The sequence below is a fragment of the Misgurnus anguillicaudatus genome, chromosome 17 (genome assembly GCF_027580225.2).
Source record: "Misgurnus anguillicaudatus chromosome 17, ASM2758022v2, whole genome shotgun sequence".
NCBI classification, from domain to species: Eukaryota; Metazoa; Chordata; class Actinopteri; order Cypriniformes; family Cobitidae; genus Misgurnus; species Misgurnus anguillicaudatus.
The window spans coordinates 23082534-23104547 of NC_073353.2; the positions used below are offsets into that span (position 1 = coordinate 23082534).

Genomic DNA, 22014 nt, shown 5'->3' on the forward strand with positions numbered 1-22014 from the left:
CATTTCCTTTTGTTTGTGTGCCACTGCCTCCACCTCTCCATTATTAGTCTAGTACCCAAGTTCATTGAGTTTTGTGACGCATGCTATAGACCTTCAAGTATACATGTACAAATATTTTTGTAAACCTACTGATGTGCAATCATCAAACATCAGATAAACAACTTAAATGCCATGAAAACAGACCCTAAAATATTTTCGTAACATCTAACAAGGTTAAAGAAGCAAACACTGATAAACAGAAACAACTGAAACCTTTTTTTACATTATTTTCTCAACCTCAGACTATTTCTGAATCTGTTTATCAGACATGTGCAGCAGTTTCAAGAAGACAACAAGACGACTTCCTCATTGGCATGGTCTCAGAATAAAACTAGAACTCTTACTTGAAAACTAAATGTGCATGTTAGACAACTACTTGGCCAGCACACATTTTTGTAATCTGTAATTTCATGTACATTTGTTCAAAATATTTTACATTAATGAAATTGTTATGCAAGAAATACTAGTGTTCTACTTATAAATCTTGTATTGAATTTTCCTTTAGGGTTTAAGAAAAAATTAATTAGGACAAAATATGAATTGACTACATGTGAAATGTAATAGATTTTAGCTAGAATTTAATTTGTGTTTTTACATGATTGTGTTGTCCGTTTTTTCTTACATTTTTATATGTAAAAAAATAATTCATTATTTTAGTGTTCCAACACTAAAGAACTAAAATCCAATAGATGCAAAAATATCATCAATGTCATCCTTGTTTAAGTTAATTGGTTTCTGCATGACAGTCTGTGATTGAAGTTTTTCCTCCTCATGAGTAGGTGCCTCATTATGTCCAGATACTTCTTTGTTTTGATCCACTGGTCTGCAGTTCCTCTTGTTCTTCAATGACATACCAAACAAGTCTTTAACTGTTTTAGAGGACATCTTGACACACATTGATCCTCGTCTGCAGGTTCTGTAGTGTGCCATGAATGATCGAATGGAGGTTCTGTGGTGCCACCGAGATCTTTGAAAAGGAGCAAAGGTACTGGAGTTCTTCTGAAGCATCAACGCCTTTTGAACTTTTACCTTAAATGTCTTCAATCTTTTCTCCACCCTGGGGTTAAAACAAATATGACTTCATCATATTTCATACATTTTAATTTTAAGAGTGATTGTTTTTTTGACTGTACCTGTGCCATTTCACATTAAGAGTACACAACAAAGCAAGAATACCAAATCCGTTGACAGTTAGACATAAATAGTAATTTTTCAGTACCTGATGCTATCAGCCTCCAGACTTTCCATTCTCAAACACTTGAGGAATAAGAAGGACAGCCGTTTACGCTCTTGATGAAACTTATAGCTCTTGCACCAATGTATAACTTCCTTCAGCTGGGCCGTCATGTTTCTGAAGGAGGAGACCTTCCTCACCGAGTTCAAGAACTTTCTCTTCTGACAGAGTCCAGCTTGGCTTGAGATGCTCAATTTTAGTCGTTGTTCATGAGACACAATCTTTAAGAAGATTGGACCAAAATGTAAGTAAAGCAATCAGAAGAGTACAGGTACTGGTTGTAATGGTAACCAAAATTATAAAAACAGACCAAATACCTGTTTTGTTGTTTTACATGGTTGTTGAAGCATCGCCTTTATGTCCAGTCCACAGGATGAGATTTCTGAAGAATTACAAGCCAATATAATTGTATATCACATATTTTCATAATATCAGAATTCTATAAACACATAGGTCAGAAAATCACAATTACCTGGGCGTTGTTGTGAAATTGCTGTCCCCAAGTCCATATTAAAGCCTTTATAGTGACCAGAAGCGAATACTTGTATCTCTGTGTCCTTTTCTCCCTTCTCCTCCTCTTCTGTGTCCCCAAACAGTCTGGTAAGGGCTGAAAACTGGGACTTTTTATTTCTTCTTGAGGGCCATGAAGGTTTTGTAGAGTCATCTTCCATAAGCAGATCCGGGTATGACAGGAACAGGAAGTCTTTCAGGTCCCCAGGCAGAGTGAAGTCTGTCAGGTAGGCCATGGGCTTAGACTGAGCCACATTCTTTATAAGTTCAGTGGTTCTACTGTACATGGGAATGAGGACTCTCAAAATGCCTCTGAAGAACACCCTAGCGAAAAATATTATGCATAAATATAATATATATATATATATATATATGTATGTATGTATGAAGAGTTTGGTTCCAAAACGCAATTAAATCCATTTTGACTAATTTGGGTAAAAATGTGTTTTCTTTACCAAGAAAGTGACAAGATGAAAACCACAATTTTCTGATACATACTTTCACATAGCATCTTTAGGTTATAAAAACATAAAAAAAATTCAAATCCATAATTAGATTTTCAAAGATTTATTATAAAAACTGATAATTTTTTCCACAAAATGCAATAAATCCATGCTTAAATAAATCCAAGTTTTATTTTTCAAAATGCTATAAATCTATTGAATCAATATATAAATGTGCATTCATCTTTGCCATGTTATATTCATTTAGTTGACTAGTGGCATACACTGATAAAAAAACATTAATGCCATTAATCAAAACACTTACTTTGTCATATTAAGAACACTGTCATTGCTGCTGTTATACTTGGGATGTCGTTGCTTAACTTTTTTCACAGCAATCAGCTGTACAATTTTGGTCCTGCTCCATTTTCGTTGACTTTGAGTAAAATAATGGAAAGTTTTTCATAAGATCACATGTGGTCAATGTGTTAGCATGACAGAAGCTTGATGCTGTTGTGTGAGAACAAGCAACAGCCGACATTTTCCGTCTCCCGAGTGCCTCTTGCATAAATTAATAGATTTTGATGGCTTACATTTCTTTCCCGTCACAGAAAACCACCACAGGTTTATCAATGCTATCAAAGTATTATTTTGTTTTTGTTTGTTTGTTGATCACGAAGTACAAAGTAAATGAAGAAAACTAGGATTCTGTGTGTATTCATCATGCCGCCATTGTTGTTTACAATACCTGGAATGGTGCGCTGTGATTTGTTGAGCGGATTTATTGCATTCTGCAGAAAAGAAGGAGTGGCGTTTATCACATTTTGTGAAAAAAGGGATAAAAGATGACATTATTACATGGCGGATATTGGATTTTGGGTAAAATTATGAATTTACTTTTTAATACTGACCAGAAAAAAATACAGATTTTGGCAATAATATTTTTTTAAAAGGCGCAATAGAGGATGTTTCCACCGACTGAGAATCCAAAGACTGTTACTGAGTTTTTTAAATAAGCGCATGCGTAAGAACAGCATCCCTCCTTCACAGCTCATTTCTAGGGAACGCCTTCCAAAACTCATGCACGAGTATTTAAACATGAGTATTTGTTTACCACTGGCATATGCTGTGTCGCGTCAGTGGATTCATTATGTCAAATGATATGATAATAAACACGTAAGACGTAAAGTTAGATCAGTCGACGCAACTCCCATTTCAACTAGCATGTAGCAGACTGGTCACTGCCTTACAACTACAGTACAAGAACAACGTCAATATACATAAATAACAGTACAACAATAATTATTCCACAAAGAAAGAATAATTACTGTTACCTGTCGAGGAGAATTTTTGCGAACTGCGCATCTGTCTTGACACCTCTCTGTTCCTTCATTGCTCTCCACCGTTAAAATGTTTCTCCAATAACGACTCTGGTTAGATTACCTTATTCTGACAATTTCCTCCTCTTCTCAGCGACTTAAAAAGTCTTTCTTTTACGTCCTCCTTCGGGTTTCTTCTCTTCCATGGTGCAAATTCGAGGAGGAAAGCAGGAGGGACAATGAAAACAAACCGAAACAAGCGCATGCGTCACTCGTGTAAAGTTACTGGAGCGTGCACGTCTCTCACAAGGAACGTAATGGCAGTGATTGACTAGCCAGAGGGCCAATCGTTGACGCGATGATTTCGTCAACGATTGGCTGGGTTTTTAAGGCCCTACCTTATGCACAGATGACATATATTAATTTTAATACTTTCAGTGCACCTAATAAATAGTCTTTTATCATTTAGTGAAGACAGTTTCAAGTAATATTGCAAAAATGTATTAAACAAATATCCTCTTTTCTACCTTTAAATTGCGTTTATCGCGTTTTGGAACCAAACTCTTCAAATATTTATTTATAGCAAACCATTTTATACCCATAAGAGGTAAACTCACCACAGACGACTTAGCATGCTGGTTATCACCACGTTCAGGACAATGAATTCGGCCAGCTGCAAGTGTTGTCGTGTCCGTCTACCTGGGGAGTCAAGGATCACAGCTATGCAAAGTTCACATTACTACCGTGCATGTTACTACAAAATCAAAGCATTATTAATAAACATGCACAATGCAATCTGTTTTTGAGCAAAAATGCAGCAAAACTGCAGGTTAATGAAGCAAAAATGCAGGTTAATGAAGATTTAGGATACAGGAATGCTTGCATGCACCGCTCCAGTGTTCGAGCCAACAAGCTGGAGGCACCAAGTAGTTTGAGACAGAGCCACTCCAACATGGGCTGACTGGGAACATCACACTCCCCAACCTCTGTTCCAGCTTCCCTACATAGAAACCATTTAAAAAATATAAACAAGAACATTCAAAAACATAAATCATTCAATAAACCAACGCCTCACCTCTGAATGTTTTTTGGACACAGTTCCTTCAGGTCCTCTATTGCTGCTTGTAAGTTCATCTCTTTCAAACGGTTTATGCATTGTTCAACCTGCACACAATGCAAATGAGCTATACACGTTACCAGATTTAATTGCATGTATAAATATGACTTTACTGCGAGTCCTGCTTCTATATACAGGGAATAATTGTGCATTTTATACTATTAGACACTGGGTTCCCACCTGCTTTAATGCCCGGAATGGCTTGTGTTGTCTGAAGCTATTGTTCAAGACGTAAAGTAGTTCATACAAAACACGGATTTCTGTCTGCAAAACTTCACTGCGTAACAGTGTCAACACTTTCTCACAGTCAGCAAGCAGACATTCCATTAGGACACCTTCAAGAACACAACAAAAATATATGTTTATTCTTGGTGGATGGAGACGGAGCAGTAAATGTTATATATTGTGCAAAATCGCCCCAGACAAAGTAAAATATCACGTGCATCACTGTAACGTTACATGAGTTTTATAAAGCACACGTGTGAGCCATGCGTTCAGATCAGCTGCATCTAAACGACATGCTTAATGTATAACGTTATCCGTATTTGTAATAATAATATAATTTAAAACATCGAAACGTACCCGTTGAGTCGGTAAATTCGACTCGACACGAAGACATAGCGCTTGGAAACGGAATATGAACTTTATTCCAGGGTTCCTGCGCCATGTTTACTGTTGTCTGTCGAGGAGCGCCAACCAGCCAATCAGACGCTTGCTCGAACGATCGCGTCATAGCTCTTAAAGGTACATACACAGCATAGCCCACATGTCCAACAAGTTCATTATGGCTCATTTGTTTAACTGTTATTTACTCTCTTATAACAAAAATCTAAGTATAACTGTAACTCACTCTTCTCGAAATTTGTTAGAATATGTTTAAATGTTATTATGTGTTTGTTAAGCGTTCATTAAATAATTTTCATTTTATGTAATACTTCTGTATTAATACATCTTTACACAAACTTGAAATTGTTACTATTAACAGCAAAGACTTTTAAAAGCGAGCATTTCACACAATTCTTGTTTTTCAAGTGTACAATTAAATTATGAACAAATGTACTATTACAATAGTATATAAATAAAATATGGTAAATTAGTATTATTAGTAGCAACAATATTTATTTCAATAAAAAAAAAACATTAGGAAGGATAATACATACATCAATAAGTTATATATAAAAGATAGATAACAGTCATCGTCATAATCATCATCAAATGTATGGTCTCATTTATGTTGTTTTATCCATGCAATGATTTGTGAATTGACTTCCTCCAGGACTGATTCTTCTGTCCTGCCCCTGACTGTAAGTCCATGGCCCGCACCCCTGACCCAGTGAACAGCAGTAGGACACTGCATTAACTTCATAACATTTTCCAAAAGTTTCTGGAAAAAAATAAGCATAGGATGTTTTTAAAAAGCAATAAAGCTCTTACAATAAACAACAGGATAAAAAGGGGCCATAGGTTTAACAAGAACAACTTCATAGATCACTGTTCCCACACCAGCTAAAATTTCATATCCAGGTTTACCTGTTCACACATGTTATCTGCAGTGCCAGAAATAAACATCACAGGAGTGTGGGACAATGCACGGAGGTCTTGGCTCCGCTGAATGTGCATGTGCGTTTGTCCTGGTGGATGCAGTGGGAATGACAAACATAAAAGACCCTGCACTACATCCTCCTGCACCTCACACATAAATCGACCCACTGCAATGGCTGCACGTGCACCCATAGAACGACCTACAATAGAAAGAACATACATTTACAGCTTTCTAGGAAACAGAGGCAAAACATTTCTGAGAAAAACAAACCAAAATAACACCTCATAACCTTTCAGTTCCCCTTTTAATTAACTTTGGGCATTTTCTTGAACAGGCTTTAGGTTAATCCAGGATCTAGGCCTTATTACATTAGATAGTTAATTAGTTTTTACAAACATACCTTACAAAAACATTACTGGTGTGCATCTTGAGACAAAAGAATGACATTGGTATATTTTAAGATATGCCAGTGCAATATGTTTTCAGTATGACACCTTTACATTTATATTTTAGTCTGGGGCTAGACCAAGCCCTGTCCGGTAAACTGCCGCTGTGTGTGGGACTGCGTGACCTACCTCCCAAGAAAATACTGTTTGGTGTATACCTCTCATGAGTCTTTAAGTAATCCTGGTGGTTATTAAGAATATATCAGACAATTAGTCAAATATTAATACATTACGAAAATTAAAAATAAATTCATGTGACGAATTAGTCTTACTACAACAGCTCTATAAGCTCTGATCCTGTACGCTAGGTTTAGTCCTTTACATGTAAAGCGCAGGCACAGAACACCTGAACGCGCCAGAACGCGCGCGAGGATCTCCAGCTGAGCCATGTGCAGGTCTCCCCCCGCGCCGTGCGTCATTACCACGGCTGCAAACCCCGCGCTGACGTCAGCGGGCACGGTAAACACACCGTCCAGCTGTTTCTGCTCGAACGGGATTCTGACATTCTCCTGCAATATTGAAACACAATCTCTTAAAAGTTTAACTGTTAAAACCGTGACATGCAACATTGTCGGTCCTAAATAATGTGTGTTCTAGTATAGGTACTTTCATACTCTTCAACAAATTAACTAAATTGAATATGTCTATTGAGAACTGTACCTCTGAAAACTCCATTAAGTAGAAGCAAGTCTTGCAGCGTGGAAGTTGGGAAACGTCGATGTACAGATGAATTATGTTGCTTACTGCGCCCTCTGGTGTAGAGGAGTTAACATGCGCCTCTGAAAATCTACGTACATACAACTGTGGCCAAAAGTTTTGAAACTTAAGTGACACAAATATTAATTGTCACAAAGTCTGCTGCTTTAGTGTTTTTATCTTTTTTGTCAAATGTTACTATGGTATACTATAGTATAATTACAAGCATTTCATAAGCGCTGTTTATAATAAGGCTTTTATTGATTACATTACGTTTATGCACAAAGTCAATATTTGCAATGTTCACCCTTCTTTTTTAAGACTCTGCGCTACATCTCTTAAGAAATGACCACAAGTTCTCACTGGGATTAAGTCAGCAAATTGTTTTTTAGATGGCAAGGGAAAGTTGCTCTCGGAGGATATTTTTGTACCATTCTTTTTTCAGGGCTCTTCTCAGGCAAAATTGTGAGTCCACTCCTTCCACACATGAATGGTTTTAGGATAGTCTACTTTATTGTTGACACGACACAGGACTGATGGTTGTGCTCACCTTTTCTTCCCCAGACAAGCTTTATCCTGATGCCTGCCCCAAGCAATTGGAAAGGGGATTAATCAGAGAAAATTACATTACCCCAGTCCACAGCAGTCCAATCCATACCTTTTAACCATTTCATGACACCAGACAATTTCAAAAGTTTTTGCCTCACTGTGCATACAGATGCACTCATACTGGCTGATGCCATTCCTAAATAAGCTTTGCACTGGTGGTGCCCTGATTCCAAAAATGAATCAACCTTACGAGATGGTCATGGCACTTGCTGGACTTTCTCAGGCACCCTAAAGCCTTTTTTACAACAATTGAACATCTCCCATTGAAGTTCTTAATGATCCAATACATGTTTGAATTAGGTGCAATCTTATTCTTGCCTGTGAATCTTTTTTTTTTGTGCAAAGCAATGATGACAGGTGTTTCTTTACAAGTAAATATGGTTAACATATAATTTATGTGTTATGTTATGATGTATAATATAATCCAGACAGGCAAAAGTGTAGAAACAAATATTTAATACAGAAAGAGGAAAAAACATTATACACAAAAGAAACTGCAGATTTAAGATGGTTGATGTAAAAAAGTATGTGCCCTTAAGAACATTCTTTGATGTGAATCCATCCTGATATTAATAATGAAGTAGGTCACTCACAGCTCATCTTTGACCTGTACAGAAAGAACACAATGCAAATTGTAAAACAAACATCACATATGTTTTAACTGACTGCAAACTAATGCTGCATACCGGTAATGTCTTTTTTTCTGTGGACCAAAACATATTCTGCATTATCAACAGCAATGTTTTGATGTTGCTACAGTTGATTGTGTACCCATTATGACAATGTAAATTACCAGTATGATTAAATCTTTAATTCAATTAAAAAAACTACTGTAAATGTAAGACCTTAGGTCATTTAGATATACTGTAAAACATATAACACATTATCTCTATTTTATTGTGCCAAGCATTTTGTCCAACAGTTAGTATACAGATTTACAGGATTTTATTGGCATGCCTGCACATACACACCTTTTTCCTTGCACAGTAGCATGGGAACAGATCATCGTTTGGCTGCTCCACCAGTTCCATGCCATCTCGAACTTTAGGCTCAGTGACTTGCAGTTTAGCGTATTTCTACACACACACACGCACGCGCGCGCACACACACACACAGAGAAAAGCATAGTGAATTTACATGACTAGAAGAAAAAAAATGCAATATAAATCTTAAGAGTCATTAACAAATCCCCAAGCAGTATCCTTTCCGCGTTCGTTCAGTTAAAATTGTACACATTTTGCAGGTTTTTTTTAAATGAACTGCTAGGTATTTCAGGGTTAAAAAAGCGTAATGTAACATGTTTCGTTATCAGCATAAAAAAATCACATAAAATTCAAGTAGCCACTATGGCTTTGACCTGCAACACTTCCACACCTTAAGGTTTATAGCTGAGAAGTGCATTAAGGTCAGAATGTGTGTTTAAAGATTAATGTTTGCAGCCTGTGGTTATGGAAAACCATAAAGTTCTCGGAATTATGACCTCAGGGGTACTTGACTACTGTGAGTGAAAATTGGGACCGTGTTCAACATCTGCAAACCCACAAATATGTTTTAAGTTGCAAAATTTCTTGTCACTAGGGCTGTCATGTTTATAAAATTTTGCCTGATGAATAACTGACTAATAAATAATTACGGTTATGGCAATTAATTGTCTTTTTCTTCTTTGACAATTTAATTGTCATGCAAATTATCATACTTTCTTTTCTGTGCTTCATTCATTGACACAAATTGTCTGATTACTAATTTAATAGTTTATAAATTGCCATTGCAGCATAAAATTAAAACACATTACAATATTAAAGTTTTTTTTCTATAAAGAAAATATATTTTTCAGAAATGTGAAAAATAAAAAAGAAACCATCACTATAAAGCGACAATGTAAAGAACCCTAAACTACACCTTAGATAATAATGATGATATTATTTTGATAAAAATAATAAAGCTGATACAACTCAAATGATAAAAAATGTAATTTGAAAATAACAGTAAAAGCAGAGCAAAAATGCTGGATGTACAAATAAATGTACTGTACTAAATATGCCCTTGTTTTTCTAAAGGTGTGCAATAATTGTGTTTATCTAAAATAAATAAAAAATTTATTAACTTTTATGTAAATTGTAACCGTCCTACTTGTGACCCACATAAGATAAAACATTATGGGGCGGTTTCCCGGACAGGGATTAGACTAGTCCTAGATTTAAACACTTTTAAGAGCTGTCCAAACTGAAAACAACTTGCACTTACATATCTTAAAATACACCAGTGCCCTTTGTTTTTCCTCAAAATGCACACAGGTAATGTTTTTAGTAAGGCATGATTGTTAAAACTATATTTCCTAATTAAACTAAGGCCTAGTCCTGGATTAAGATAATCCTGATCCAGGAAACCGCCCCTATATGGGTTTAAATAACAAATTAAATGGTGGAATTTTCCTTTTCGAGTGATCTAATTTTACCCTCAAGTCTAATAATTAATTCATGTATTCTTGGAGATTTACACAAAAATTAAGGAATTATATGGTTAATGATGCATCACTGATAATTAGTATTAATCTTTGATTCAACATACACAGTTAAATTAATGTGTGTGTGTGTGTGTTTACCTGGTAATTATCACGTTGTGTGGACCAAGTGTCCCCACAAAGATAGGAATACCAGTATTTTTGTGATCTTATGGGGACATTTTGAGGCCCCAAGAGGAAACAAGCTTATAAATCAAACAGAATGATGGTTCTTGAAAATGTGAAGTAGCATAAAGTTTTCTGTGATTGTTGGGATTAGGGTTTGGGAATAGAATATACAGTTTGTACAGTATAAAAACCATTACATGTATGGAATGTCCCGACAAAACATGGAAACCAGTGTGCGTGCATGCGTGTGTGTTTGTGTGTGCGCGCGCGTGTGTGTGTGTGTGTGTGCGTGTGTCGTGCAGACGGTAAGACATGTTATCTGATCTGTGTATTTTATGGCTTTGAACTCAACACATAAAACTTAAATGAAGATGGAAGATCAAGATAGGATAAGATATAAACACTGATAGGTGTAGAGTAACTGCAGAAAGAAACTGCACTTAGAAAGTAAAGAAAAAAATCTTACAAGCAAAAACAAAGTAAGAGTGTCAGCAAAACAGTGACCTCTTCTCTGAGTGTTGCCACCAGCACAACACACATGCCAGAATAAAGTACTGAAACTGAAAAAATGTCACCATAAAAACAATTACCTGGAAGAGTTTGAAGTAGTAACAGAATATACTGTCACCCATCAGATGGGTTCGAGCAAACTGCTGACCTGCCAGGGCAATTTTCTTAGCCTGGATGAGAGTGGGAGAGAGACATAGAGATAGAAGGGGAGAGAAAAAGAAAAAGGAAGAAAGGCAGAATTGTAATAATTTAATGTTTAACTACTTAAGCAACTGCTTTTTATCACATTTGTAACCCCACAGTTGTGTGAACCAATGTACCTCTGTCTCACTCACATTATTGCATCACCACATGCCTACATCTGAATCTTTTACCGATTTAAAAATGAAAAATGCTAATTTATAGCTACAGCATCTCTGCGTATATCATTTATTATACCAGTTCTCTGTTAAACAGTCTTTAAGTTCACATCAGGCATGAATGGGGAGCATGTACCTCCTCATCGTGGTCTCTAGCCCACTGGATCTTCTCCAGAAGATCACTGAGGTCAGCTCTGAAGGGGATGTAGTGTTCCCACGGCTGGAGCTGTTTATAAAAATGCTCATAATAGATGGAGTCGTGTTTAAACACCACGCTGTTTCCTGCGAGCAGATAAGGCAGTCTGTATGCCGCTACGGTCCCGTCCACATTGATCTGGTACTTATACTGTAAATAAAATTATAGATCAAAATGACATTAAGTTGGTGGCATATTTGAAGGTACAGTAAATCCACTAATGTTTAACCTCAAGAAATGGTTAGCACTTTTTATAAATCTGTCTACAATGACACAAACATTTACATTATGTAGTCAATATCAATGGCCTAGAAATTAATATTTTATTCATAGCAAAGTGGTATGTTAAGATCACATGACCAGTTGAATTTAATTTTATGAACTGTTCACTTCATCCCATTAGTCCTTCCTTATCCTTCTTATCACTTTTAGTTGTGAAAAAAGGACTGTAATCATGAGGGATTATATCCCTGTGTTTTCATCTATAATACCTGCTTAAGGCTCTCTTACCTTAAAGAAGTCGAAGAAAGACACATGCTTAACAATGGGCCCGTAAAGACTCTCATCATGTTTGAAAAAGAAGAAGTTGGTGAAGGCAGCATCGAGCATTGCAGGGTTCGCCCGAGCCAGTTTAACCAGCTCCAGGCGCTCTTTCCTGCTGTCCCGGCCCCTCCAAAACGCTTGACTTATCTTCTGCTCCCATGCTGGGCCTGTGTGTCCCTGAACAGACATCATGTCCAGACTCACTCTGTCACAGTTGAAAAGATACAATGTATGTATATATAATATATACAACATATACAGTTAAAGGCGGAGTCCATGATGTTTGAAAGCCAATGTTGATATTTGAAACCACCTAAACAAACACGCCCCTACCCCAATAGAATCTGGACCTTCTGTTGATAGACCCGCCCCACACATACGCAACCCGGCATTTGATTTGATTTGATTTGATTGGCTATAAGTGTGTTTTGGTAGTCAGCCTGTCTCCTTTTCCAACGCGTTTTTCAAACATCGTGGACTCCGCCTTTAAAAAAACTATGAACTTATATATGTTGTTTAAAATTAGCACAATATAATTAAATATATTTTGACATTAGCACTAGTTTATTTAAATGGAAAAGCCCTATAAGGAATCAAAGGGACACTCCACTTTTTAAAAAATATGCTCATTGTCCAGCTCCCCTACAGTTAAACAATTGATTTTTACCTTTTTGAAATCCATTCAGCTAATCTCCGGGTCTGGCGCTATCACTTTTAGCATATCTTAGCATAATTCATTAAATCTGATTAGACCATTAGCATCACGCTAAAAAATAACCAAAGAGTTTCGATATTTTTCCTTTTTAAAACTTGACTCTACTGTAGTTACTTTGTGTACTAAGACCAACAAAAAATTTAAATTTGTGATTTTCTAGACCGATATGGCTAGGACTATACTCTCATTCTGGCGTAATAATCAAGGACTTTGCTGCTGAAACATGGCTCCAGGAGGCGCAATGATATTACGCAGCAGCAGAAAATAGTTTCGGGAACTTTGTAATATCATTGCCCCTCCTGAAACCATGTTACGGCAGCAAAGTCCTTGATTATTATGCCGGAATGAGAGTATAGTTCCTAGCCATATCGGCCTAGAAAATCGCAACTTTTAATTTTCCGTCGGTCTTAGTCAAATCAAGTTTTAAATAGGAAAAATATTTAAACTCTTTGGTTATTTTTCAGCGGGATGCTAATGGTCTTATCAGATTCAATGAATTATGCTAAGCTATGCTAAAAGTTGTACCGCCAGACCCGGAAATCAGCTGAATGGATTCCAAAAAGGTAAAAATCAAATGTTTAACTCTAGGGGAGCTTGAAAAGTAGTTTATTTTCAAAAAAAGTGGAATGTACCTGTAAGTGTAACTACATGGTAATTCCTTAGAAATCTGTTTTTGCTACATCTACGAACATCTTGGTTGGGTTATTTTACCTGCCCATGGTCTCCAACACGGATTCAGTGAGGTCATAGGTCGGCATGACGATGTCTTGTGTGTCATTGGATCCACACCATGAAAAAATTGGGCTGGGGTTCTCTGAGGCGCGCCTCTTCTCCAGGGGCCAGTCCCCCAAATTCACGAAGAACTCAATGTCTGGAAGCCTGACCTTCAAATATTTTTCATTAATTCAAATGCATAAATGCTCATTTGCAGCAGCTGTAAATTGGACTAAAACTTACTTTACGTGCGAGTGAAAGAAGAAAGGCATCCATGAAGATCCTGAATCCAACATGTTCGCCGTATGTTTTTATATAAACCTAACAGTGAATATACAAGCACTTACCAGAAGCCAGATTCACAAATGCATTATTCATAAAAACATCGGAAAAAAATAAATAGTAGCTAACTGCCCAATGAAATCAAAACTAACAATGTGTGTGTACCTGGTTGTTTTTGATGGTATAATGACACAGGCTATGTCTTTTCTCAAAGCGCAGAGGGATCTCTTTTGCATTGTGGTCTGGATCAACACTGGAGAAGACAGATAAATCGCTCTCTATCTGAGAGAAAGTGTCAGGGCAGTGCATGTTTTTCTCCCATAATGCACCACTGGGCTCTGGACAGTCACATGATTCATGATACACTGCACCTGGATAAAAAGAAGTTGAGAGTCAGAATGACAAGATAGAGAGACAGAGGTTAAAGACATAAATATATATGAAGGTTGTCGCAGAAAGGTTACCATTTGACTCTGTTCACCTCTACAGAGATGAATCATGAAACCAAAACTGATTCTCTTTACCTCTGAGCACATATGGTGACCTCCCCACAGGCTTGTCTTTTAACAGAATCTGGATGTGCAGATCTGTGTAACTGGCATACATGCGATACCGAACCAGAAAGGATCCATCATTCCGGTCTAAAATCTGAACCCAGACTCTGGCATACGGGTCCGTTGGAGATGTAATCTGAACTTCAAATGTCTTCTCCCCAGGAGAAGTTGTGAAACTGAGGATAGGGCATTCAAGATGACTGATATTAGCCAGACAGACACATGTTTTTCTTTAAGGTTAGGTGGATAACAGCTACAGAGGAAGAAAGTATCATGTGTGTCAATGAGTAAACTGATGCCTTCATGTAAATGGATGAAATGTGACTCCAAACTAATTTGAGAAGATTCATCGCCTTATGTGAAAATTAAAGAATGGCTGTCCTGGGAATTCCCCTGGCATATAATGTATGATACTACAGTTAATACTGTAGTACATCTTAATATTCACAACAATAACATCCAAAAACACTTAAGTATCTAGGAACTTTAATACAGTATACTATAGTAAATACTAAAGCATATACTTTTTAATGTGGGGATTCTGCAATATCATCATCAGGGTGTAAATCTCTTTGGGGTTCTAACTGGAACCATTATTTTGTGAATGTAACTTCATAACTCTTTTGGGGTTTGAACCCACAACCTTTCCCTTCCATTGCAGACCTTTTACCGCTAAACCAAATCAACCACATCACTTTCAGCTGGAGCAGCTCACTCACTTTCTTCCGGTGGTGTCCACAGTCTGTATGAAGAAGAATCGAGCAGGGACAACAATGTTTGTCTCCAGTCCAGGACCCCAGATTAAAGTTTTGCTCGCGCTGGGCACTGACGCTGCCTTTGATCTCCGCGTCATGAGAATGATACAATGTATGAAGAGCAGCAAAAGTTTTCGTAGCATTTTAACGGAGGGCGGACGAAGTTCAATATTTGTATGTGGTTTAAATTATCGGACAGTTGGGTGTTTTCATTAATAATGTCAACCCAACGCGCTTAAGACCTTAATAAAACATCGCATAAAACATTGATGATGATGCACACTCACATTCAACGATATTTCTTCTGGTTCAGTTATGCTGAGCTTTAAGGGAGAAGGCGTGTTCGAGTTCATGCGGCGCTGCGCAGCCGCAGAATAGTGTATGCGTATGACTGCGAGAGCGACTCAAGAGCCCAGGTTTCGAAACGCTCTCGCGGTGCTTTGATGTCATAGGCTGATCAGTATGCGCACGGCTGGATTAAGTCAAACGTGCAACAAATCCAGGGTGTATGTGATTGGTCGTTCTCGCCGCGTGTGTAATTTACTAGAAGCTGATTGGCTATTTAATAGGAAGATGTTAAACGCCTGCGCGTGTTTGGCACATCATCGATCGACCGGTTATTTCTGTGAGACAAATGTTGAAAATATTGAAAATTTAGATCAGGTTTTTTTTCTTGGTAAAATGATACAGTGCTTTTGATAAATGCTCAGAGTTGGTTACAGGTCAAAGAGATTGGGCATTATACAGGATGGCAACTGTTAGATCAGGTCCCAGCACCAGACGTCATCCCATCAGAAAATATAAATTTACTAACTTGTTAAACAGTCTTTTGTCAGTTAAGAGGCTGATCGATCAAAGCTAGAGAAGATCACAAGCCAAACACGAGACGAAGTTTATGATGGTAAAATAGGAACAGTGTTTTATTGATAGACAATCTCAGTTGCATGTTTCAATGATCTTTTCTCAATGATTCTCTTTATCTATTTCTGTTTACACAGACAGGACAGCTCATGAGATTGAACAACAATGAAATTAATAAAATATATAAATATAATGAATGAATAACTAAACAATAATATAATGATAAAAATTATAATAATGACATTGATAATAATAAAAATAATATTGAATAATCAAATAAACAATTATATGGATAACTAATGATTATAAAATGATTATGATGACTATGTAAATAAATGATTTGGAATAAAAACTAAATTACAAAAATAAAAACATTCTGTATGTGAGGATCTAGGATTCATCACAACTAAACATGTAACTAGTAACTAGCCCTTTTTGGATGGTAACTGTAATATCTAATCTATTTTTTTTTTGGTAATTAATTACACTACCAGTTACCAGGGAAAGTAATATTATTACAGTAACTAGTTACTATAACCTAGTTTCTGCCCCACACTGTGAACCTTAAAGGTGCAGTGTGTCATTTTTAAAAGGATCTCTTGACAAAATAATATACAAAACTATATTATCAGGGGTGTATAAATACCTTTTTATAATGAACCATTTTGTTTTTATTAGCTCAGAATGAGACATTTTTATCTACATATACAGAGGGTCCCCTTATGTGGAAGTCGCCATTTTGTGCCACCATGTTTCTACAGAAGCCCTTAACGGAAAAACTTACTTTTTTGCTAAGTTGTATACGTCAATAACATGTTTTTCTTGTGGTGGCTACCACAGTTTCTCTATGCATTTCAAAAGCGAGGGGTGAGCAGTGGACTCAGTGGCAGCGCCAGGGAGGATCTAGGTAGCTCCAGCTATAATATCCATAGCACCCGCCCAGCACCCCCAAGAAATGTCTGTCATTTTTTATATTTATATTTTAATGTCATGTTTGAATAGTGTTTTCATGTTGTTAAAAAAAGGGAATGAAATAATAATTTAAAAATATATATTTTTGTCTAAAATATCATGACACCCAAACAGGTGATCTTCTTTGGCCGATGGGTGCAGCGCCCAGTGAACTTTTGACTTAACGCATGGCAGTTTGTTTTTAATAGTGAGTTTGGAAATTTAGTCAAGTAAAATACAACAAAATGGATACACCAAAAACTACCCGAGGAACAGCAGTGGACACACTAGGACCAGTAATCTGGGACTTTTGGCTATAAATACGGAGAGAACGAGGACCCTTGACTGCGTCAACATCATTGATGATGCTGTTTTTTTTGTGAAGACGTCTATGATAAGTGCTTGATTTTCCCCTCTGTTGTCTATTACAAATTGAATTAATTTGGTGATTAAAGCACAAATCTTGGCTCTGCATTGTTACATCTATAGGGTGCATAGCCCAAACGTGTCATTCTTTCCGGACGCGTCCTGCCCAGTCTTCCGGAAGTCGTATTTGTTGACCGCATTCAGTAAAAACACAAGATATACAATCCTAGTTTCATTCTTAAATTAAAATGTAACTGTTGCTTTTATGTAATAATAATAATAATTATCCTCTATAGAAGATGCATCCGAAATCCTGGACAGGATGCGTTCGAGTCCGAGAAGAATGGCACGTAGGTCACCCTATGATGCTCCAACAATAGAAACAATGCTGATTCATCACTAGTGTTGGTAACTGGCTGTGTGATTTCGTGAAATTGTAATACATTTGAACCCATCTTTGTACGAAAGATGAGTACAAGTTTACTTCAAGTGGTATACATGTTTGAAATAAGAGATAGTATGTTAAATGCATTTAAGTTCATATTCATGACATCTCAAAATAACAACGATAAGGACACCTGTGTTTTAAAGATTATCTTAAAGCAACACTATGTAGTTTTTTTTACCTTTAAATAATGTCTCTAAAATGATTTCAGTGATAGAACAACTCTTAACTGGACAAATTGTACTGTTGCTGCAACCTGAGCAACCTCCTAGCTGCTACAAACACACTCTGAAAGTGGCGGTGGAGGGTAGAGCACACAGCCCCGCCCCTCCCCCTGCCTGCAGAAGAGTGTCTGTTGCACTTTTCAACCACATGGGGGAGCTGTAAGTCATTTTTACATGGAAACTACATAGTGTTGCTTTAAGTACTACAAAAAGAATTTTTGGTATATTATGTACAAAACTAGTGTGTGAAAGTAGGGCACTTTAAAGGGATAGTTCACCCAAAAAGAATAATTCTGTCATCATTTTCTCACTGTCGTGTTGTTACAAACTTGTATAAATTTCTTTGTTCTGAAGAACACGAAGGAAGATATTTTGAGACTGATAGCAAAAACTTGAGAATTGGGTGCAGGGTCAGAGGGGTCGCTGTCGCAAATACCCCCTCCCCGCAACCAATGTAATCTCACTCCAAACTTTTGGTCAAACTTGAGAGCCCTGTTTCTTATGTATGCATGGTTGTAATCATATGCCTTGTTTCTTTGTAAAATTGAAGTAATTAATAAAAATAAAATAAAAAACATCAGTGGCTGTTTCTCAATCCGAAGGCTGTAGCCTCCGGAGGTCGCATTTGTAGGCTGCATACGTAATCAAGACGTCAGAATTGGAACAATTATACATTTTAAACTATTATTCTCAGCTGTAATCATAAATTGTTGAAATAGTGCTTATGATTTGCGAATGTAGGCTAATGCTCACTCACTTAACTTAAATAAACCAGACTTGATGATGTATGCAACCTTTTCAGTCAGTTATTGTACAGTGGAATTAACCCTCAAACGCTCCTCGTTTTCTGTTTACACTTCTGGCCCTTGGGGTCTATATGACCCTAAAATTGAAAGCATAATTGCAAGAAAAATATACATTTTCAATAATACAAATAATATATAATTTTTTTGTTTACTCTCATCAATACAATAAAGTTGTGTTTTGAGAGATTTGAAGTAGTTTCGTACATGTTTACCACTAAAATCCTCAACTACACAATTGGCTTTCCTGAAAAATATCACATTTTTATGAAAATTCACATCAATTATTATCTAAATTTTATTTAAATTGTTTTTAGATATTGATATAGGTGTGATGTGTTGAATTCAGGCATCGTTTTTAAAAAAAAAAAAACATAAAAGAATTACAGTGTAGGAATTAAATCATTTAGACCGGCAGATTCCCATAGAGAACCATTCATTTTCCTGGATATGGACAACTGCTCAAATCATTACTTTTGTGATACATTTTGTAAATGTATGTTTATATAAACATTAGAAAGGATATTAAAAATAAATATTATGTCGAATAGTATTTTTTTATAGTTTTTGATGCATTTTGAAATGTAAGTTTTTTGAGTGTAAGTGTGTGTGTCTGTGTGTGCACGCATGTGTGTGCGCGCACGTGTGTGTGTGTGTGTGTGTGTGAGAGAGAGAGAGTGCGTGAGAAAGTGTGCATGAGATGGAGAGAGAAAGAGCATGTGTGTGTGTGTGTGTGTGTGCGTGTGTGTGTGAGAGAGAGTGCGTAAGAGTGTGCATGAGAAGGAGAGAGAAAGAGCATGTGTGTGTGTGTGTGTGTGTGAGGGTGTTTGTGAGTGTACATGTATGTGCATTAGGTCACACCCCTTTATGTGTTATTTTCTGCATTTGTGACTGATTTTATTTGCTAAATTCCACACAAATGCTCTCTGTGGCAGTCATACCTTTGTGTGTTTGTGTGTGTATTTGTGTGTGTTTGTGTGAGCATGTGTTTTTTGCATTGCATTTGTGCACAAGTACCAGGCCTTCATTTTCTGTGTCAAAATTTTCAGATTCATGCTGGATTTATTGATATTTATTTTTGGACAAATGGAAAAAAAGTAAATTTTTTACATTTCCCATTCACTTTCAATTGGGGTCATATTGAACCCCAGGGACAGATTGATAAAAAAAAATTAACATACCTTTAGAACAACCGAATCAAGCCCAGTTTTTTTGTGTATGTAAAGATAGATTATTTAGTAAAAGTCACAAAGTTTTACATCTCTGAGATGAAGGGAACCTTTTTTGTTAACCAATGAAATGTCGTTTGGGGTCATATAGACCCCAAGGACCGATTGAGGGTTAATATGTATAAAAAACTCATTGAAGTCTATGTGTATATGTACAAAACAAGAATAAGCACATAACTGGAAATCTTTTATTTTTTATATTGGTTGATTCTTCCAGTCCATTTTGTGACAGAAACAATCCAGTCTTGAAATGTTGTGTACATCAATCAGTGTTTATTTCAATTTGATTTGCATCAACATATTTTTCCATTTTATTTTAAATAACCTCTATAACACTATTATATCTATAGGAATGAAAGGTGGCATTATCCATTTAAACAAGACATTGCTGCCTTCTCTGAAGGTATCAGAGCCCATGTGTTGGGTTTGGAGGAAACTACAGATAGACCTACAGAACTTCAGTCAGAATATCAGACACGGTACCATCTTTAAACAGGTACAGCTTTCACGGAGGAATATCCAAATTACATTTTGTCAATAATTTCGTTTAATGACCATGTCACTATCCCCCAAGATGGACTGTACATTTTCATATAAAAACATACAAACAAAACACCCTGTCTTTGAGAGTCAGTTTTTTATTCGTATTTTGACACTAAAGAGAGAATTATTGGATAATCTGTTGAAACAAATATAATAGTGAACATGAACTACAGTAAAACCCACAGGTTTCTTCGGCACACCTTTCCCGTCGTGGTTTTGGCTTCTGATTGGCTGACCATTATGGAGACTTGAGCGGTCACGTGTCCAATTACGCACTCCCCACGCATGCAATGCCTTCGTAACATCCGTCTTTCCTCCGACTTATACAGTAATGAGCTATTATTTCAAACGTAAAAACATGAGAACAAAAAAATATATTGCGTAAGAGCCCAGGTGTATCTGCGTGAGCCTTGAGTTTGTCAATGCACAACATTTACGTCACGGTGTAGCAGCTTGTATTTACAAAGCCAAATGGGCAGAGGCATGGACTACAGAAGAGATGCCGAGTTTGTTACAGTAAAGCACTAGAAGGTATGAGGTCATCAAAGAACAAATCATAAAAACACAACATGAGTCTCAAATACAATTCCGGAAGATTTTGCTTACATTTAACACTAATTCAGTACTGCAGGGTGACTCACTCTGCTTAATCTTTCCAGACACATATTCAAAAAACATGAATATTCATCAGTAGCGCCCACTGATCGCTCTAAAACACCATTTCCACATTCAAATGATAACCACTAGTAAACAATCGTCGGACAATACAGTAGTAAAGTATAAAACATTGTTGGAGATAACATTGAGAAGAAGAAACAGAAATTGTCTCTTGTACTGGAATGTGAAGGTAAATCACTCCACGAATGCATTTCAAACTTTGGCAGAGAAAACAAGAGGTCATTTACTCGTTCTCAGCGAGGTACCAAACAAAGCACAATCTTTGTTACATGTGCCCCTTTGGCAACCAAAGAGACTAGAATCAAACTGAAATAACAGGCCAGCTGAAATTGATCCTTTTAAGAATAACAAACATGACAAATAAAAAAAGTATTGAAAAGCCAACCCTTCTGTCTTGAGTTTGGCTGGTTTGTCGTATCTACAGGTATTAACCACAGACGAGAGTTAATTCATCGCTAGTTTACAGTCAAGATACTTCACCCATCTAGAATATGGCACGTTACGTATTACATACTGTATGCTTAATGAAAGTAACTCTTTCTGAAAGGACCTTACAGACACACACTCGTCACATGGCGCCAAATACATTTTACTACCCACGTTTTTAAAATCACTTCATGTCGTTCGTTTCTAGGGGAGGGTGAAGTAACTTCTTTGAGACTGAGTAAAAAGTTGTTTGTGGTGCTTTTTTGCGAGCTAGC

General features: G+C 36.7%; 3 protein-coding genes across 5 annotated transcripts; all 3 read right to left on the bottom strand.

The window, feature by feature from the left end:
- Positions 1-600: 600 nt before the first annotated feature.
- rmp64 (ribonuclease MRP subunit p64) lies at positions 601-5633 on the bottom strand. Of its 2 annotated transcripts, XM_055215836.2 has the most exons (10): positions 5245-5633; positions 4843-4997; positions 4621-4709; positions 4417-4545; positions 4163-4240; positions 1746-2107; positions 1591-1655; positions 1259-1494; positions 1069-1096; positions 675-1006 (listed from the first exon to the last, which is right to left on the bottom strand). In XM_055215836.2, the coding sequence occupies exons 1-10, from the start codon at positions 5453-5455 to the stop codon at positions 914-916; spliced, it is 1446 nt and encodes a 481-aa protein (XP_055071811.2). In that variant the 5' UTR covers positions 5456-5633; the 3' UTR covers positions 675-913. The 2 variants fall into 2 exon arrangements, with proteins under 2 accessions (XP_055071810.2, XP_055071811.2); XM_055215835.2 differs by having other exon boundaries at positions 601-1096.
- On the bottom strand, positions 5303-7457 carry tex30 (testis expressed 30). Of its 2 annotated transcripts, XM_055215838.2 has the most exons (5): positions 7312-7456; positions 6924-7160; positions 6781-6832; positions 6193-6404; positions 5303-6046 (listed from the first exon to the last, which is right to left on the bottom strand). In XM_055215838.2, exons 1-5 carry the CDS (start codon positions 7324-7326, stop codon positions 5888-5890), a joined length of 675 nt encoding a protein of 224 aa, XP_055071813.2. In that variant the 5' UTR covers positions 7327-7456; the 3' UTR covers positions 5303-5887. The 2 variants fall into 2 exon arrangements, with proteins under 2 accessions (XP_055071813.2, XP_055071814.2); XM_055215839.2 differs by lacking the exon at positions 6781-6832 and having other exon boundaries at positions 6998-7160; positions 7312-7457.
- A 938-nt stretch (positions 7458-8395) lies between these two features.
- Positions 8396-15598, bottom strand: poglut2 (protein O-glucosyltransferase 2). The gene is made up of 10 exons (XM_055216141.2): positions 15178-15598; positions 14429-14634; positions 14070-14275; positions 13866-13943; positions 13620-13792; positions 12161-12398; positions 11591-11800; positions 11176-11265; positions 8928-9032; positions 8396-8563 (listed from the first exon to the last, which is right to left on the bottom strand). Exons 1-10 carry the CDS (start codon positions 15354-15356, stop codon positions 8546-8548), a joined length of 1503 nt encoding a protein of 500 aa, XP_055072116.2. The 5' UTR covers positions 15357-15598; the 3' UTR covers positions 8396-8545.
- Between the last annotated feature and the right edge of the window lie 6416 nt (positions 15599-22014).

What these genes read in the sequence shown, in the direction of transcription:
- rmp64 (XM_055215835.2), bottom strand. Translation starts at nt 5,455, where the DNA reads ATGAGCCATAATGAACTTGTTGGACATGTGGGCTATGCTGTGTATGTA. An exon ending in AATTTCACAACAACGCCCAG is followed by an intron (nt 1,656 to 1,745) that starts GTAATTGTGATT and finishes GTAATTCTTCAG; the next exon opens with AAATCTCATCCTGTGGACTG. An exon ending in CTGGAGGCTGATAGCATCAG is followed by an intron (nt 1,097 to 1,258) that starts GTACTGAAAAAT and finishes TTTTAACCCCAG; the next exon opens with GGTGGAGAAAAGATTGAAGA.
- tex30 (XM_055215838.2), bottom strand. An exon ending in GAGCTTATAGAGCTGTTGTA is followed by an intron (nt 6,833 to 6,923) that starts GTAAGACTAATT and finishes AATAACCACCAG; the next exon opens with GATTACTTAAAGACTCATGA. An exon ending in AAACAGTATTTTCTTGGGAG is followed by an intron (nt 6,405 to 6,780) that starts GTAGGTCACGCA and finishes TTTCTATTGTAG; the next exon opens with GTCGTTCTATGGGTGCACGT.
- poglut2 (XM_055216141.2), bottom strand. Translation starts at nt 15,356, where the DNA reads ATGCTACGAAAACTTTTGCTGCTCTTCATACATTGTATCATTCTCATG. An exon ending in GTCACCATATGTGCTCAGAG is followed by an intron (nt 14,276 to 14,428) that starts GTAAAGAGAATC and finishes CTTTTTATCCAG; the next exon opens with GTGCAGTGTATCATGAATCA. An exon ending in CTAGAGACCACGATGAGGAG is followed by an intron (nt 11,266 to 11,590) that starts GTACATGCTCCC and finishes ACTCTCATCCAG; the next exon opens with GCTAAGAAAATTGCCCTGGC.